The sequence below is a fragment of the Dermacentor variabilis genome, chromosome 3 (assembly GCF_050947875.1).
Source record: "Dermacentor variabilis isolate Ectoservices chromosome 3, ASM5094787v1, whole genome shotgun sequence".
NCBI classification, from domain to species: domain Eukaryota; kingdom Metazoa; phylum Arthropoda; class Arachnida; order Ixodida; family Ixodidae; genus Dermacentor; species Dermacentor variabilis.
Window position 1 is genome coordinate 20,955,043 of NC_134570.1, and position 19,977 is coordinate 20,975,019.

General features: G+C 45.5%; 2 protein-coding genes across 5 annotated transcripts in view; both read right to left on the minus strand.

Moving 5' to 3' along the window:
- Window positions 1-275: 275 nt before the first annotated feature.
- Window positions 276-3,099, minus strand: LOC142575249 (uncharacterized). The gene has a single exon (XM_075684441.1). It carries the CDS (start codon window positions 2,595-2,597, stop codon window positions 621-623), a length of 1,977 nt encoding a protein of 658 aa, XP_075540556.1. The 5' UTR covers window positions 2,598-3,099; the 3' UTR covers window positions 276-620.
- A 3,062-nt stretch (window positions 3,100-6,161) lies between these two features.
- Lztr1 (Leucine zipper like transcription regulator 1) overlaps window positions 6,162-19,977 on the minus strand; it is a 73,060-nt gene continuing 59,244 nt past the window's right edge. For all 4 annotated transcript variants that reach the window (XM_075684440.1, XM_075684437.1, XM_075684438.1 and 1 more), the window contains 4 exons: window positions 15,330-15,427; window positions 10,605-10,710; window positions 9,679-9,759; window positions 6,162-7,297 (listed from right to left, as the gene is read on the minus strand). In XM_075684440.1, the coding sequence (XP_075540555.1) occupies window positions 7,106-7,297; window positions 9,679-9,759; window positions 10,605-10,710; window positions 15,330-15,427 (477 nt within the window). In that variant the 3' untranslated portion in view covers window positions 6,162-7,105. The remainder of the gene's footprint in view (window positions 7,298-9,678; window positions 9,760-10,604; window positions 10,711-15,329; window positions 15,428-19,977) is intronic.

The following is a 19,977-nucleotide window of genomic DNA, read 5'->3' on the forward strand; positions in this document are numbered from 1 at the left end:
GAGGTTCATTGAAGAGCTGCATATACGTATAGCACACACCCAGTTACCCAAGTCAGTCCGATGGTTTATTTCGAACTAGATTCCCTCAGAACAGCAACGTGATGCTCTGCCCATTAGACCACGGACTACGCAGTGATCCAAGCTGGTGGGAAATTGGTTAGGGACACTGATAGATAGCTAACAGAAAGTGCATGAAGAATGCTAATACATCAAACGACCATTCTGGCTATTTATCTCTTTTCCATAAATGCTAAGGACACAGTGATGCTACAATATCCATTACAATGTTTTATTTAAAAAAGAAGCATGAAGTTCACTGTCGACAAAAGAGTATGGTGGTCGAAATACATTGCAAACAGAAGACTAGTAGCATGCACTACTCCAGCACAATTGAGAAACCACACAGGTCCAATGGGAACAACAGAAATGCTGCCGAACATTTGTGCCTAATCTGAATGATCAACAGTGTAATTCATTGTTGTGACCACACCAATGTCATGCCAACAGTGATGATGTGCAGAAGAAAGCCATAAGAAATGCAGATGCAAAGCACAAACAGCAACACACTGTAAAATAAATGAAGCAGCATGGAGGTATTCATAGTGGAGTAAACAATTTGTTCACATATGCTTGAAGCACTGAAAGATGTCCGTAAGGCGAATGGTTGGGATGATATTTGAGACCTTCTGCCACTGAAGTAGCAGAACACGAACACCGTCCACATTTACGTATGTATTCAGTGGGTCACATCCACCAAATACAACGGTTGGCCTTTGGCGACTGAAACTGGGGCCCCACATCCTCCTTGCACTAACTGATGGAACTTCAATAGTCAGATAGGATGGTCTGACAGATGGCACCCAGTCTTTAAGACTTAGTTGGATGGATTTCTGAAGACGATGATCAGAGGCTTTAAAATGGTTTGGCGACCACGATGACACAGCTTCAGCTGACTGGGCAAAGCTGTTCTGTTCGGGGAAACTGTTCCCTGTCTCATCTGATTGAGTGTCACCACTGCCACCAATGTCTCCAACATTCAGACTGATTGCGCTATCATTCTTTAGTTCCTTAGATTTCATGAGCCTCTTCTTTTTGCCGACCGTGGCAGATGCTGCACCACTACTGTCCAGAATGCCCTCAACGCTGTTGCCAGCCTTGTCTTTGGCCTTTTTTGGCTTGGAGACCCCGCACGACTCCTCACGACCTTCATGTGTGCTGTGATCGACAGATGTGCTGCTCAGTGGACGTTCTTCATGAACAGCTTTTCTCTTAGCCTTGTTTACCAAGTTTTGTACCCTTTTACTGTCTGTGGGCTTGCCTCTTTTGGTGCTATTCTGCTCAGAACTTTGCAGACCTGGCCTGTCATTGTCACTTTTCACCACTATTTTATCTTCTGGAAATTCCTCCAATAGGTTCTTTTTTGATATCTTCTTACTAGCAGGCTCTGCAGACTGTACATCACCTTCTCTTGTTTGACTATGCTCTGTTATTTTCTTTGCCACTTTGGCACTGTCCTTCCTTTTCACTAGTGGGCTGTCGCTTTCACTCTCCGAAGTAACCTTGCTTGCAAGTTTGGGAATGCGCTTTCTTTTTGCAAGGGAGCTATTACCTTCATTATTTGAAGCAAGCCTGTTTGCAAGTTTGAGACTGCGCTTTACTTTCGCAAGAGGGCTGTCACCTTCACTGTCTGAAGTAAGCCTGTTGGTTTTCACTGTAGCCTTGGTACCACTACCATCAGCACTTAACATTCTGCACCTCCTTTTTGCAAGGGGAACATCAACTTCACTGTCTGATGTAATGCAACTTTGTTTTGATTCTTGCTTTGTTGAAGGTGGTGTATCAACAGAAGACACATCAGAAGCTTCACTGCCATGGCGACGCTTGCGACTGGGACTGCTGGTGACACTTTCTGTCAACTTTAGACTGGCCGTTCTCTGGCGGGCAGTCCTGCGGGGTGACATTACAGCCTCATCTGGTGCCTTTATATCACTTGTGATAACCTCGTTTGAACCAACATCTGCGTCAGTAAAATCCGGGACAGGCTTGGTTGTTTCTTTGTCATTGCATTCATTCACAGACTTTTCTGCTGCGTCAGTTTCAAGTGTGTTTAGGTATTCCGAAGCTTTCTGGCATTTTAAAGGCTGATCGCTATCGCCGTTGGCTGCATTTTCTACTTTGCTGGCATCCTCTGAATCAATTTCACTTGCGCGTGACGCTACAATGTTCTCACCTTCTGCAGAGACGGAAACGCTCGTCGCCACAGTCGGTGGCTTGGATTCTTCACGCGTGGAAGCCGGCGTGCTGTCCCGTTCGCCGCCGTCTACAATGCTGGATGATGAAGCCTTCGAATCAGTAGTCGGATCGCACCGGTCGTCAGGAACAAGGGATTGTTGTCCGTGCAACATGACGTCGAAAGGTTCTTCAGACAACGGTGCGTCTTTCTTGGCCGTGGCGTTGAGTTCCGATATGATATCTTCAATGGTTTCCGCGCGGCCGTAGCCATTACCTTCGACGCCGGTTTCCAGCCTCATGTCCTGATGCTTAGTGGCCGTTTGTAGCGTGCCGTTGACCGTGCTGACCTTCGTTGGTGACTCCATTGCTCGAAAAACTGTTGGTTAACTTGAAGACTTGCAGTCGAAAGACGACAGCGGACGCGCAACCCACCAGCCGACTTGTAGATCGAACGCTTGCGGCAACACTAGGAAACGTCAGAAATGACTTCGCTGGATTACCTGGAAGTCAGGCGGAATGTCTGCACGAAATTAATGCAATAATTTTAGGTCAGAATCGCAACAAAGAAACAGCTGTAGTTCAACGAACAGTCGTGCCTTCAGTAGCGCGTAAACATGTCTTCACCGTCATGGACGCGGCTGTTCTAGGCCCTACTCCCGTCAACACGATTAAAGCGTTACACTCGTACTTCGCACCCACTACGCGTGTTTCTCACTACAAGCTCTTGGGCGTAAACAGCATAAAGGCCTACAGGCTTCGGGGACAGAAATTAGCGTACAATGACAATGGCTCAACAAAGCCGCTCGACCAGCAGTACTGCAGAGCGCCACTCACTACGCCGCCAACCCCAATACTAACTTGTGCGCAGACGCGCAGCGTGGCGCGCCGATCGACAAAGCCTACAAGCAATGCGGCTACAGTTACTATTAGCATGCAATTAGGTGTTATCTGGCCATTCTCTAGAAGCGTTGTCGCAGTTCCTTTTTTTTTTTGCGTATGTGTGTGTGACCTTCTTTTTGCGATTTTCTTTTCAGGTATTTCTAACTACATTCATGTATTTGTGGAACATGAACGGCTTGGGCAAATAAAGCAAAACAAAAGAGCTAGGTGTTGTGCGATACAGCGCTCGATTCTGGGACTTTCACCGCAATCATGCCGCTACCACACGCACCCGGTTCTCTAACGCACGCTCAAGCTTGGGCTCCAGCATCGTTTGAAACCTTCGCGCTTCGCTCGCGCGCAGGACGGCCTCGCCCCCACTGTGCCTCTTTCGCGACCTCATTCCGGCGTGCCCAGGCGCGCCTTCGACATAATAAAGTTTCTCATTGTAGCCATCGAAATCATGCCACCATGAGGCAGCAACCGCGAGTGCAACCACCCGCAACGTAGCGAAAATACATGGCGAAACAGCATTCTATGAAAACGTGGCACCGACATCACTGCCCGACCCGACTCGCACCAGCCGCATTTGTCACACTTCCAATGGACGCGAATTATTGCTAGGCGCACAGAAAGGATTGGGCAAGGGCATAAGGTCATTTCCAAATACTTCACTTCCTGGCCCATCGATTTGCTCTCACAGGCCCGCGGCACCTCTTGAAGAGTTGTCCCGAACTGCGCTCATCTCCACGCCATTCACTCTTAAAAAAGTTTGCACCTTTTTGAGGCTTGTCCCACAATAATATTCATCTACCTTGCCCATATTTCCTTGCGTTAATGCTGCGCGCCGGGTGCTACCTGGTCACGAACGGAATGCGCATTATCAGCGTCACATTGCATTCTCGACAAGAGAATATCCAGCGCAGAGTTTTCAAGAACGTAAACACAAGCAAGGCAGATAATTATTACAGCGAAGTTGTATTTGGCCTGCCGATTCGTCCGTCCGTCGCCTGTACGCCGAAAACTCCGGCGCAACCCCATGTGCATGCGCGAAAGAGAGAGAGACATGCGCGATTAGCTGCACCAGTAGTGACGTCGTTGCTCTCCGTTGCAGCCGAGCGTGCGCGCAGCCAGCGCAGCAGTTTCTCCCCGGCTCCGACATGGGTAGGCCACGCGTCGTATATATTCCCAAGGAGCAAGCAGCTTTCGATCAGTCACGCCGCGAGCAGAACCGAGAATGAGCTCATCTACATCTACCTATGTTGCAGCTCGGGCAGAAGAACCGCTAGGCTCGTGCAGCCAAGTGCAAGCAGCAACTGCCTACCGAAGATCCGGCAGCCTACCATGCCGTCGTTTAATGAACCGTCAAGATTAACCCAGTGATAAACACTGGGGCTGCACATTTCAGCTTCGCTGGTTAACTGTCTTTACGGAGTGCTTAGGTGGCGATTTTTGCGGGACAATATACGACCCAAAGTAGGAGGAATAAACTTTATTTTTGGACAGCAGATTTGAGACCTAGGCCTCTCTACCTAGACAACGGGCTTGAGCCCTCAATTGGTCCCTGGCGGCATCTTCAGCCTGCTGGATTGCCTTGAGTTGGTCTTCCAGTGCAGAGCTGAGCAACACGGTCTCCCGCTGCTCTCTGGTCTTTATTTTATTCTGTGTGGGTGTCCGAGAACAAGCCCAAACCGTTTGTAGGTCCGCCCTTTCTTGACAGAATCTACATCTATCCATGTAAAGGTCCAGGTAGTAGCAGTGGTAGGCCACCGGGTTCGAATATGTATCTGTTTGTAAGAGGTGTCATGCCGTCGCTTGCCATCTACTTAGCGAGGAGTGTGCTGGGGGGAAATGGGCCCTTCCCAATTTATAGTGTTTGGTGATCTCGTTAAAGCTGGTCATCGGGTGTCTCTCCGTTCCCAGTATTTGTTACGTGTCACCTGCTTGGCCCGTCAGTTCTCGAGCCAGGTTGTGCACCATTTCGTTCCTGGGAAGGGAGGAGTGTGCGGATGCCCATATAATGTGACCGTCTCGATCTGTGCAAATTTTTTTTAGAGTGTTGCTTGTTGAAAGTCGGACTACACCCATGCTGTGCATCAGGTCACCATCCGTTTATCTACAGTCCACCCTACGTACCTTCACAACACAGCTTTAGGCTGCACAGCAAGCTTTCAAACTGGAAAAAAAAAAGTGGCAGAAACCACCGCAGATGATCGTCAATGCATAGGAGGCTATGGTATATCAGTGATTGATAGCTTTCCTGTGTAACCTGCTGGCTATGATCAATGTGGCAAATGATAACTTTCTTGTGTATCCTGCTACATATCCCTTGCCATGTGTGAATTACGAGACCATATGGGCACATCAGCAGACACATGAAGTGGCAGTCCGACTGCCAACCACAATGCCAAATTACGCTGATGACACCTTGACATAGTATACCTTGTAATCACAGCAACCAGTAGCAACGCCCACTGTCCCTAACTGATCGCAACTTTGTTTCAGAGCTTATAGGTCTCTTGCATAATGCAGACAACCCTGTGCCCACACTGGCTTCCCACCCCCATCGTGAAGGGTGAATGTGCGGGCAAGCGCAATGACGTATAGGAAGCTGGGGGAAGCTGCTACACAGCGATGGTGAAATGCTAGAGCGTCCGCCAGGTATGCAGAAGATCCTGGGTTCGAATCCTGGTGTTGCCGGAAACCCACCGGCCTTTCTAATAGGTAGAGATGTACCACAACCCAGTGCTCAGTTGTTTATATGGGTTCTCATCTCAAACGGGGGTTCTATAGAGATTAGCGAAGGCCTCTGGGAGCCCTTTGTTACACCATATCTTTGGTGAAATAGTCAAGCCTCTGCCACTTAAGAGTGCTGCCGCCGGGTACCTACCGGTAAATAGGTACAAGCGCACTCCAGGTCCGGTGTTCAGCAACTATGGGAGTTCTAGATGCTTTGAACAACACCAACCTGATGGGAACTTGGCAGCATGGGACCGCCAGGCTCCTCATATGCACGGGCTTTGTAATTGCACAAATATTTACAGTACATATCTTAATTTGTAGCTGGCAGAACGTTGTCTTTTATTAACAAACAGCTGGCAACAACCAGCCAGCTGTAGAAATGCATTCCAGACGTGTATGTAATGAAGACCAGGAGTACACGGTGAACTGACAAAGATAGTGGTAGCTTGGTGTTGGCACACTACCTCAAAATTCTGTTGATTCCTATGGGACACCTACAAGAAGTAGGCTGAGAACTCTCAACAAAGTGCAGGCCCAAAACACCTTCCAAAATAATGTTCATGTTACACTATTGATAAGATACACAGACCTTTCAATTTTAGTTCTTTCAGGTCCACTCTGCTGTTCTCACCTGTTTGGCACACATTTCTTGTAAGTACCATAGGACAGCTTGTTTGCTCTCTTGCAGATGTAGCTTTGGTTAAGATTGAATAGCAGGTGGTGTCATACCCAGACCACAGGCTTAGTTTGTAGTGGTGCTACTGAAAGTGGGACACGAAGAGAGAGATGTGTGAGGCCTCGCCACCATGCCATGTTGTGCTTTCAGTAAAAGCATTTGACAGATGGATCAATTGGTCTTGTGAGCCTAACCCTAGAGTGACAAGCACAAGATTTCTGTATCTCAGTGAACTGCTGCACAGTCTAGCTGGTGACATGTTCAGGTTACAACAGTGAGATGTGGTGCACATAAAGGGCTGTGGTCGATTCTAGTTGGTCTCTGAATCTGCAGCAACAGCTGTGGTGAGGATGCATTTGCTGTTACCATCTGCTAAGGCATCAACCTATACTGTGCGAAAGCAGCTTGGGCCATTTGCTAGTTGGCAAGTTCGTCATAAAACAGAATTACGAGTAGACAGTGAGATTTCACTTGTTACCAGTCTTTCCAGACCTTAATGGCACATGATGTTGGTGAAAAACTTGCAACCACTACAAGCTCAGGCATACATTTGTACCGGGCAGTTTGAACCAAGGATCATTTGCAGCCACTCTCGTGGTAAGGGCTTGGATCTAGCACCAAGCTTGCCGATCCTGCAGAATCACTGCATAGACTCGCTGATGACACATCCTGACACAGCTTGGAATCACTCATGTCATCCGCCAATGCTTCTAGGATGTCAAGCAGGAGATCTTTGCTAAGGCTCCGTATCTTGGGCAGTCTTGCAACCTGCATAAAGCATCGCGATGGACCAGCACAATTAATAACAACGTAGAGGTGATGTTCCACAATGCATATTTGCTGATAAGTGAACGTAAAGCATAAGAAAGGAGAGAACCACAGAACGGGCAGTGAATTACCTAGTGGTTATATTAAACAATACAGAGTCGAAATAATCAACCGCTTCTTAATTCAATAAGACTCTATAGAATACAATACAGTCACTTAATTTACCAGCCACTTAACACACTTCTTGATATCTTCCATTTTTATTTGTGAGCATGAGTTTATGCAGTCAAGAATTTATCCTCCAATCCACTCCAACGCCACTCAGCATATGGTCGTCATACTTGTACACTTCATTGTCACTTCATCGCAAAGATTAACATTGAAACCGCCGAAAACAGCATCAATGTAATGCACTAAAGAATGAGCACATTTGACAAAAATTTCCTTTTTACCATAAAGAACAAATTACAGCAGAACTTGCCTCACAATGACTTTCATAGGTAATGTGATTAGCATTCAAGCAATGTAGGTACAGATGGCATTTTTGAAGTCACATTTACTTGACATATGTAGCAGTAATTCTGAGACTTCCATTGTTTCTGGCTATATGTATCAAACTTTGGTATCATCCCACTTTGCTATGGCACTTGCTTGCCAAGGTTGACCATGAGCATGACAACGACTGTACGATGCTGACGTAGAGAGACAACAAAGGCAATATGATGACACTGGCAAAATGAAAATGAGATGGCGATTCCTAAATTGACTATGGTACGACGACGACAGTTTGGTGACGACAACATGAGGGCACTAAGATGACAACTCTGCCGTGATGAGATGGTAGAACGATAACTGGATGACGAAACTGGAATGACAATGATGGTACGACCATGACAGCATAATCACGACTGAATGATGACAGCATGTTTATGATAGAATGACAAAGAAGGAATGACATCGGTGGATAAACAAAAGCGGTATGATGACTACTATGTGACGACGATGACGTGATGGCGATGGGATGACAAGGCTGGGATGTCGAAGTTAGAGTGATGATGATAGAAGGACTTCGACGGCATCATGATGACACAATGACAATAAATGCATGATGACTGTTCGACGACGACACAATGAAGACGATGGCATGACCATGGTATGAGGACAATGGTATGACAAGGAGTGAATGAGGCCAATGGCCCAACGACAACAGTATCATGAAGCTTGTATGACGACAACAGTATGACAAGAGTCTAATGATGAAGCTGGAGTGACGACGATGACATGACCATGACGTCATGATGACGATAATATGACAATGAATGCATGATGGTGAATGTCTGACTATGATGCAATGACGATGATGGTATGAAATCAGTGGCCTAATCATGACTGAATGACAACAGCATAATTACGATATAACGACAAAGAAAGATTGAAGTTGATGGAACGGCAAAGGTGGCATGACAACAACGGCACGACAACAATGGGATGATGTTACTGGATGATGAGGATGTTAAAACGAAAGTGTGACGACGACAGTATGACGACGATGGCATGACAAGAGCTGGATGATTAGCTTAGAATGATGACAATGAAACAACCGCGACAGCATCACAACGAATGTATGACAATGAACGCATGACAACAACTGTATGACACACAGTGATGAGCACAGTGATGACGATAGCATGACTGTGGCCTGAGGACAACTGTATAATGACGAGTATAAGATGACAATGGTGTGACAACTGTAACACAAAGCCCATATGGCGATGATGGCATGACGAGAGTCAGATGACGAAACTGGAGTGATATGATTGAACGAGCATGACAGCAGTGCAACAATGAATACATGGCGACTGCATGACAACGATGGCATTGCAAGAGTCGAATGACAAATCTGGAATGACGATGCGACAACTATGACAGCATCACGAACATGAGCACATGCCTAATGGCCCAAGCGATTAGACAACTTGGGCCTATGGGTCAGAGTAGAAGGCATGACGATGACATGATGAGAGTGATATTATGAAGCTGAAATGACAAGGAGAGAATGGCCAAGGCAGCATCACACCCAAAAGCCCATAACGAGTGGCCCAAGCTGGAAGATAGCATGGGCCACTGGTTCGGCGTAGGAGGCTAGATTAGATAGGCTCAGAACGGCTTATGCAAGCAAAGAATGCTAATTGCATTAATAATGTAATGTACTTTCAAAACAACAGTATCTGCCACAAAAGTGTACTTGAGGAGTTGGATGCATAAGAAATTTTTCTTATTTTTCCAGCTGTTTTTCACAATGCTTGTATCCGTAACAGCTCCCATGTTCCACCTTTGACAGTTTCCAAAGCACATAATAACGAGAAAATCAGCTCACTAACCTTTGGATAATGATGCACAATGAGGCTAAGGGCATGCTTTTTCATGTCTGTAGCTTGGATCCTGTCAGCTGCTTCCAGAATCTGATCATGAAGAGAAAAAGAAAGAGCACAATAAGAGCCTTTCGATGATCTTAGTGTTCTCTTCAAAAAGGAAAGGTAGTCATACTTTGCTGGGAGTCTACTCGCGAAAATTACTAAATGAAATGAATTTTGCAACAGAAAGTTGCTATCGCTCATTGACTTTAAAATACATGATAAGCCCTCTGGGCAGTTATCTATGTTCAGATATTAGGTGTACATGCTGACATAGATGCTTTCAGTATACACCTGCTGTTGTTGCCTACTGTTACCTACATTTTGACAATCAACTCTGGCAGGCATGCTAAGTTTTATTGTTTTCCATTAGTACATTTTAAAAGTGAATCAAAAACTCTGACTGAGGCTGTGTCCCTTCTTCTCACATACCTGCACGCTAGTGACATAATAGCAACAAATATGTCAATTAATTCTGTGCAATATCCTTGATATGATAAGGCCCTCTCTTCACAATGAAACTTGTGTTGTAGAATGCCAGGCTTCTTCAAGTGCAAAGGTGCACTGCTCTCATTAACAAGCTAAAAGATGTAGCCCATGGTTCTAAAGTTACCGACATCAGTAGCCTTACAATACTGATTGCTCCTAGAGGGGACAAATAGTATATAATACAGATGAGGTAGAATGCAGAAGCAACAATGTTCAGAACTTCTTCAGAGCTCCTTGCCCATCTCTTATAATAATTATCTAATAGTATTGAAATGGGCACGGCAAGGCTGTATGAAATACGCTATTTCAAACTTTTAACTAAATTTACACAACTGAAAAATTTTATTTGATTCAGAACTGCACGAACCCAGAGCTTCAAGGCAATATAACAGGTTTCTACTTACTTGAATAACATTTTCAAATGTTACATTCATCTCCAGGTTCTCCTTGCAGAAAGCTTGTAGACGATTATTAGTAAAGCCATAAAAGTAAGGTGCAGAGAAAAGGTACCTGGGAAATAGTGCACATCAAGGAGAACACTGTGCAAGGACATTTTGATGGGTTCAATGCAAATCCATATGCTGTTAGTGTGTATTATGCTGATAACTGGTCTCTTGTTTTACAGCACAATGAATTGGGCTAGTTAGTATATGTTCAATGTTACTGCACTATGTACAGTACACACTAATGGGGACAAGATGGACACTGAATGAAGGCACAAACTTTTGCACTTCTTTGTGTCTGTTTGTGTCTTCATTGCTATTCAATGTCCATTTTGTCCCTGTTTGTGTACTGTACATATCACAATAACAATGAACACTTGTTTTATATACCAGTGTTCAAAGTCATTGATATTGTAAAACTGATGAGGCAGAGACAGAAATGTTTAGTATTAAAAAAAGCAAAAGAAAATGCAGGCAAGTTTTACCAGGTCTCTGGTCAGCTACATCAATTAAGTGTATTCTCGTGCTCCTCATTAGGTACATCTACTCCACATGGTCATTGTTTCATTTTGGAGGTACAGATAGGAATGCTTTCTTATTTCTAGCTGTCTAAGGAAAGCATAAGGAGCTTTTTACAGGTTGCAAGAGCCTGAAAATATGGCGTGGCAGTACTTTGTTGCAAGGACATCCGGGGAATGATACATTGTAGGCACTGCATAACACCAATGAGGTAGCACTAACAGTTATGCTCTGACCACTGCAATAATGGTCAAGGGTAAAAAACGGAAGCCATTCAAACTAATCCATACTACTGATACCACGCTGAACTGCAATGGTGGCAGCCTTCCTTCCGTTTATGCCTGTTGTTTGTACCATCTATTCACACGTACATAATCATCTCCCCCCTTTCGTTTACTTTTATTGTGAACAAGGCCCTTGCATGGGAGTCGATACGTCTTGGTTTTCTTTTCTTTTAATGTTTTTGGTCGGCGTCCATTTTACACATGACTATGAGCAATCCCGACCAAACGAGTTTTCATCGAACTCTTGATTTCATTAATCTTCGCTGGGCGTATGACCAAGCTAATGTGACTGAAATTCGCCGTTACGTTTCCCTCATCACCCATACTTCTGCCTTCAAAGGTCACCTTCAGTTCAACTTGTCCTGCAAGTCCCAAGGTTTCATTCCTCGTTCCCTTTACCTCGGCCAACCCGTCATGTCGAGTTTTGACCTTATAGTTGTTGCCAAGGCTGAACGCTTGCTTCTTCAAGCCAGGATACTTGACTGAAGAGAAAAGATAAGAGGACTCGAAAATGAAGCCTTCTTCTCTCGTCATCATTTGGAGTTTCGGTACCCTGATGAATGTGCCAGCATCTTCCTTCATGCAAACTTCGAGGCTTCAGGACAGTCGTATCGAGTGGAAGCTACCCACAAGAACAAGCTAGAGGGCCTCCACTTTTCACGCAAGCCGTCAACCAGAAGTTTGACCACTACCACTGTGCACAACCTATCTTCTTACAGTCCAAGCGCTTCCGAGCTGTCCATTCTTAACCTTGGTCTCAACTTCAATAGGGGACCAACGTTGGACACCAAGTGCTTGGTCTGCGCACTGGAAAATGCCGTGACCAAGGTAGAGCCTTCTCGCCGCAATGAAGACCGGACATGAGTTGTGGGTGTGCTGCTGAAATTTCGTCCCAGACAATTCGTGTCACCTCTGACCTCAGAACAGTGAAGGGCGATTCAAAGTCTTCGAGGAAACGATGACCTGGTTATCCTCCAAGCCGATAAAGACAACGCAACAGTGCTTCTGGATTGGAGTGATTACGTTGACAGCATGCTGTCCTTGCTGCGGGAGAGTGCCTATTCTCATCTTGACAAGGACCCAACAAGCAAAGTACAGAAATACTTGCAAAAGTTACTCATGGATATGTCTCATTTCGTCCCTCCGAGGCATAAGCACCTTTACTATAGACTCCTTTGCCACAACGGCTCCGCTCCTGCTCTATATGGTCTCCCAGAGATACACAAGCCTGCTGTACCAGGCGGCCAATCGCGGATTACAGGTGGTCTTCTCTAAACGGCCTTTCCAAGTACTTGCACAGCGTCCTATCGCTATTTGTGGGCTGTGGCTCGACACATGTGCGTAACTTGAGTGACTTCATGAAAAAAGTATGCAATTTTAGCCTTGACGAAGACGACACTATGGCGTCGTTTGACGTGACCTCCCTGTTTACTTGTGTGCCGACCTACCTCGCTGTTTACATATGTTCTGCTGCCCTCCAAGATGACGCTTCGCTGTCCGAGAGGACACCGTTTGAGGTTACGGACCTGCGCAAGCTTTTGCAGTTCTGCCTTGAAAATACTTATTTCATTTTCCAAGGTTGCTTCTACATCTTCATGCAACTTCAGGGAACGCCAATGGTTGCCTCCCTGTCGGTCACCGCTGCAAACCTAACGATAGAAACAGTAGAATGCCGGGCTCTAGCGACGTTCGTGTCGTAACCAAAAATATTTCTTAGATATGTGGACGACTGATTTTGTGTGATAAAGAAGGATGCCGTGGATGCTTTTTCGTCACATTTCAACGAAATAGAACACCCCATAAATTTTATGGTTGAACTGGAGGAGGATCATCGCTTGCCTTTTCTGGATGTTATGGTGCAATGTGAAGGAACAGGACCTCGTTTTCATGTGTTCCGAAAACCTACGTACACAAGACACTACTTGAACTTCCCATCAATTCATCCTGCTTGCCACAAACGTGCCGTCACTGCATCGTTCATACAATGCTCGCAAAAAACCTGCAGTTCTCCTAAAGACCTAGAATAAAATTTGGAAGCCATTCATCTTGAACTTTCATGCAACAACTATCCTGCTTCATTTGTGGCTTCAGTGCAGCGCTACCTATCCTACCCTCCTAGTGCTTTCTCCGCCACATTTACTCCTTGTAAACATGCTATGATATCTTATGCTCCCAGCACTAGCAAGGCCTTAGCCCATATACTTCATTCTTTTGATGTGCACGTTGCACATGTGCCAGCGAAAAAGCCGAAAAACGTGCTTGTAAATATCAAAGACAAGCTTCCGAAGGAACGGTACCCAGGTGTTGTGTATAACATTCCTTGTGCAGACTGCAGTTACGTCTACATCGGCGAGACGGGCAATTTTCAAAGGTGCATAAAGGAACACTGTCATGATGTCAAAAAACAAAAAGCTAACGCTCTTGCCAAGCATTCTGTAACAGAAGGACATGATATGAACTGGGGTAGGGCACATGTACTAGCCACTGAAAGTAATCTAACCTCGCGTTTGCATCTCGAGTCATTACTAATCCATGCTGATACCACGGTGAACTGCAATGATGGCAGCGTTCCTTTCGTTTATGCCTGCTGTTTGTGCCATCTATTTACACGTAGATACCCCTTTCGTTTACTTTCATTGTGAACAAGGCCTTTGTATGGGAGCCATAACGTCTTGGTTTTCTTTTATTTTAACCCTTTGACGGTCAATGATGCAAGTAGACGGCGCCGCAAACAAGTCCGAAAATGGTCGATGCCGTATATTTACACCGCTGTCTGAATGTTTAAAAAGCGCGCCAATTTCCTAATTTTTTCTCTTCTGTCATGTGCTGCCACTATGTGGGAATACGGGGAATTTTTTTGCGCACTTCCCTCTTTCAGTTTTCGTTGCATGGTTTGTTTTAGCGCTAGTTTGCTCCCGCGCGTCTATATACCACTGCTCGCGCATTGGTGTGCGCGTGGGCGGGCAGCCATTTGGATTTTGTTTCGCAGGCAGTTTCGGCTTTTTGCACTTGCGAAACTGATTGCTATCTCGTTCCTAATTGTTCAAAGGGCGACCACTTGTTTCTGGCTTGTTTAGTGCTCACAGGGGTGCGCATAGGAAGGATGCCGCCATGCATGCGTTTCCATTCCTTCTCTTTTTTTTTAAGACTCGCGAAAACTAATTGCCCTAGCTGGTTGGCGATAAGATGAAGATTAGCGGAAGTTTGTCACACATGTTGCTTTTTTTTATGGGCACACAACCAAACAGTTTTCTTGAGTGCGCATACCTATGCAGTTTGATTACGCTATGGACGTACGTATTAATGTAAGAACAGGAACATTTGAGGCTTGCGAAATATTCTCATGTGCGGATTTTCAAAGCCTTGAACTATGTGCATAAAAATGCATAAAAATTTTAATTCTGATAAGTTTATTTCCTTTTTTATTGTTGTTATTCATGAATGAAAAGTGCATATATACCAACGCAAAATATTTTTTCCGTACTTTACGGTCACCCTAGAAAAATTAGGGTAACTTTTTTTTTCAAAATAAATCCCTAAGAAGAATCGAAATCTGCAATAAAAAAAATCGATCCTGGGCAGTCGCATATGGCAAAAAAAATCCACCCTTAAAGGGCTAATGTTTTTGGTCATAATCTGTTTTACCCTTGACTATGGGCAAGCCTGACCAGATGATTTTTTGTCGAACTCTTGATTTTACTGCAATAATGCTCAATGCATGCATGCTCAAGTGCAAACCTAAACCTCTGAGACAGTCGAGCTTGTATCTGTGCTGTGAGGTTCACTATGGCAGTTGCTGCAAAGTGATGTTGAACAATATCTCCATGGATCAGCAGGAGAGTGTCGCTTACAAAAGGCACAGCAAGTTTCCCAAAAAGGATACAAAGAATCTTCAGGAGGCATACTAATGTCACCATAGTAGATATACCTCAATAAGGTGTTGAAGGACTGTAGGGATGGAATCATCTCACCAATGGCAATCTGAAATTTAAAATATAGATGAATAACAAATTTTCTCATCTACCAAAAATAAGCCAGTGTTCTATTTTCACTCTATATTTGTAAATAGGCTCTAGAACGTTAAAATTTGTATCTGAAATTTAAGAACTATCTCAATGAATAAAAAATTTTTCCATTTGCAAAAATAATCCACAGCACTTTATTTTAATTCAAAGTTTGTTCATGAGCTTTTGAATGTTAGAAAGACGGCAAAGTTCTTGACGAAATGGCGAAAGTAAGAACACAGGCCGACGAAGCAGCGCACGTCAGAAGCAGAATGTGGCACAGGGAAACTGCGTACGGCAAGAAATTTTTCTAAATCTGGTTGGACACCGGATGCGTCAACGAGGTGTCCCAATACAGTAATCTGACGGCGCCTGAATTGACACTTCGTAGAGTTCAGTTGAAGGCTGGCTTTTTGGAAGACCACAGGAATCGCAGCGAGCGGGTAAGGTGGCTGCTGAATGTGGGAGAAAAAACGATAACGTCATCAAGGTAACAGAGACAGGTGGTCGATTTGTAGCCTTGCAGAAGAGAGTCCATCACACATTGAAATGTCGCAGGAGCATTGCATAGGCCAAAAGGCACGACTTTGAACTGATATAAAACATCCAGTGTGATGAAGGCCGTCTTCTCGCGGTCCATTTCATCAACTGAAATCTGCCAGTAGCCAGATCAAAGATAGATGGACGAGAATTATTTCGCTCTGTGCAAGCAGTCCAAGGCATCATCGATGCGTGGTAGTGGGCAGACGTCTTTTCACATGATCTTGTTTAAGTGGCAATAATAGATGCAAAAATGCCAGGTACTATATTTCTTTTTCACAAGGACGACAGGCGAAGCCCAAGGGCCGGCTGATGGCTCAATGACCCATTTTTGGAGCACTTTGTTCACTTATGATGGGATGACTCGACATTCAGCATGCGATACACGATAGGGATGCCAATGAATAGAATTCGTGTCTCTAAAGTTTATACGATGGTGAACAGATGTTTGTCCTAGAGGCTTTTAACTGAAATCAAACATATCAAGGTACGATTCGAGGAGGAGACATTTGTTCGTGGCCTGTGCAGAGGTGAGGTTAGGTGCAATCATCTTCGCCAAATCATCCGTTAGGGAACCAGAGCTGTGAGCTGCAATTGGTGCTATGAAACCGCTCTCGGCATTCAGACTTTCAATGTCAAATTCGGAACCACTAGAAACGCTGGCCAAGAACATGCCGGCCAGAATCACTTCAGGGCACAGGCTGAAATTCAGAAGTGGTAGAACGACGTCATTAGTAACCGTCACCAACGTATGCGGAACAGCAACGTTCCGGTTCAAAAGGACATCAATGATCGGGCAAAGCACATATTAACCGTTAGGAACCTGTGGATGGGCGGTGAAAGTGACGTAAGTAACTATCTTGGGTGACAGACGCACATCGTGAAGCAAGCACAAGTGTGGTGGAGCGGTGCTCGGAGCATCGGCAAGTTGCATCAGTCCTAACTGGAAAACGCCGGTCACGCAGTCGATGAGAGCAGAATGAGTGGATAAAAAGTCCAATCTAAGGATAATGTTGTGAGGGTAGTTGTCGATCACAGCGAAGAGAACAGAAGTAGGGCGGCCGGCTACAATTAAACGCGCAGTACATATTCCAAGAACAAGCAGCACGCCGCCGTCGGCCACACAAAGCACTCGGGCAGCTGCTGGGGTGAGGACCTTCTTTAAACGTTTACGTAGGCTAGCACTCATCACAGATACGTGGGCTCCAGTGTCGACGAGTGCTAGGACAGGTACGTTGTCTATTTTCACTTCTATTACACTTTTCCTTGTGGGCACACTTCTCCTTGTGGGCACACTTCTTCTTGTGGGCACAGACAGAGGATTTGCTGCGGTAGTAGGCAATGCAGCACCACCTTCAAGGGCTGCATTTCTTAGTTTTCCGAAAGGGTGCGGCCAAACGCCACCGGAAACGAAAGGCGACATGGCTGCGGCGAACGGGAAGATGGACGACATGTTTGCGGTGAATGAGACTGGTGTCTGCGCGGTGATGGTGAGCGACTGTACCATGTGTTGCTACCAGAGTTGTCAGCACTGTTAGACTCAGCGGTGGGCGAAACATTGTGGGCATTTTCATCAAAATGGCTCAGGTTGGTCGGCATGCGAGGTGTTGAGGGCCACGAGTTGCGACAGTATCGGGCGACATGACCAATGCGTTGACAGGTGAAACATATCGGCTGGTCGTCCACAGTTCTCTACTCAGTTGGGTTGCGATAACACGGAGAGAAGCGTCAGGGCGAAGCGAAAATAGTAGAAGGGCATTCGTTAGCTCTAGGATTGGCGACAGCACATACACAATGTAAACCAATGTTTTCAAGTTCCTGGCGAACGATGGCTTGTACGAGAGGAACGGAAAAAGTGGTAGCATCAAAGCTCACGTCGAACGATTTGCTCCATGTCCTCTGATGGCGATGCATGCTGCTGTGCAGATTGATCTTCACACGTCGACATTGCGGCAGTATTGGGCAGTCTGGCGAATGGTTGCAAGACCCGCTGGCTTTTGGCCTGCTCGAATTGTCGGCACTCTTTAATGCTAGCATCAATTGTAATGCAGCTTTTGCACATGAGAAGATTAAAGGCCTCGTCAGCAATGCCCTTAAGCACATGCCCGACCTTCTCAGCTTATGTCATGTCATGATCGGCTTTAGAATAAAGTGCCAGCATGTCCTGGGTGTATGAGACATAGGACTCCGTGGGGGATTGGGTACGGGAGGCCAGTTCCTGCTTTGCAGCAATTTTATGGCCAGCTGGTTTGCCAAACAACTCTGTCAACTTCTCTTTGCATTGGTCCCTGCTGGTTAGCTCCTCTTCGTGGATTTCGTACCACACCTTTGCCGTGCCGCTTAGGTAGAACAACAGGTTAGCTAGCATTAGCGTAGGGTCCCATTGTTGATTCCACTCACATGTTCGTACACAGCCACCCACTCTTCGACGTCGGCACCATCAGTCCTGTAGAAAGTTCCAGGATCCTTGGGTTGCACAACCACAAACGAAGGTGACAGCAACATAGCTGGCGACGGTGATGTTGGAGGCGGCAACGATGTTGATCCCGCATGCTCACATCATTTATGATACGGACAGTGATGCGACTTCCACTGCGGAGCTCCGTTTCCAGCCGTGGTACCCCGCACTTCCCACCAATATGTTACAGGGATTTTGCGAGTATTGTGGTGATGCGCTACTCACACGCGTCCCCTGATATGTTGCTTTCCTGCACAGCTCCCGTCTCCTGTAATCCGGCTTCGCCGCGTGGCCTGATGCCCGCGACAGTCGGTCTGGTTGAAGTGCAGTACGAGAGATGGTGCGAGTGTTGCGCTGCTAACGCCACCTAATGGCGGGGTTACTTGGGCGCGGAAAGGAAAAGGCGCATCTTCTTTGGCTCGAGATCGGCAAGCTGCGCGGACGTTCCGTGCGTGCACTGATCCATGCTTCTGTGAGACTGTCTCACGAGGCCCCGTTCGAACGTGACACCGTTCACGTGACCGTACGCACGAACGACCAGGCGTTGGGATACAGAATGGCGCGAACATATTCGCTAGCTATCTGGTTGCGGTGAGTCGGACTTCTAGATTTGTTACGCGCCCATCGGCATGCTTTGTGGATAGGAAGTCGGCTAGCAGACATTAAAGGTGCAATAAATGCCCTTGTGATTGTTTGCACTACTGTGTTGTCATTCCTTTGTCCCAAGAGCATGGGTGAGAACCCCACAGTATACAAAGACTATATTTACAATATATACACAGGATAAGTCAGAGTAGTTGAGATGGCTGACCACCAACAACACGCAGCAGCAAGTGTCTCCGATCTTCTTCCCCTCTCTCTTTTTATCCTTCCGTAACAATATTATTCATTATTAATATGGAAGAAACTGTTTCAATGCATGTAATGTACTCATGAAAAGAAAAAAAAAATCTCGTTCGTTCGGCGCATTCGGCTTGCCCTGCCGGCCGCCATTTTTGTTTTGGTGTCCCGCACTGTTACAGTAGTAGCTGTCTGTTTGTTGGCCTGTTGCCATCCCGCAGCAAATGTGGGATGAAAAAAATTTTTGTTTTTTTGTGGGAAATTTAACCCGCGTAATGATCGCACCCCTGAATTTGTGTCAATTTTTTTGACGAAAAAGTGTGATCATTGTGCGAGTAAATATGGTATATATAAATTTACCTGTACATGAAAAAATGACTATTTCAGAGTGTATTTACGAAACTTGCACCAACTGATGTTTAATGTCAAGTCTGGGTAGGCAGTCGTCAGCATGCTAATAAGCTATACCTAAAGGGCTAGTTCATGATTTATAAAATAAAAATCACTAGCAAAACCAAACAGAACGAGACAACTAACTAAAACAAGTGTTGATGTGGCAGAATTTTGAAGCTTTCACAGCTTCAGATCAGCACATTAGAAAAATAGTATGAACAATGCCACAATATTATATGCAAACCATGAACTATTTCACTTTACATGGTTGCCGTCAAATATTACGGGCTGCACAT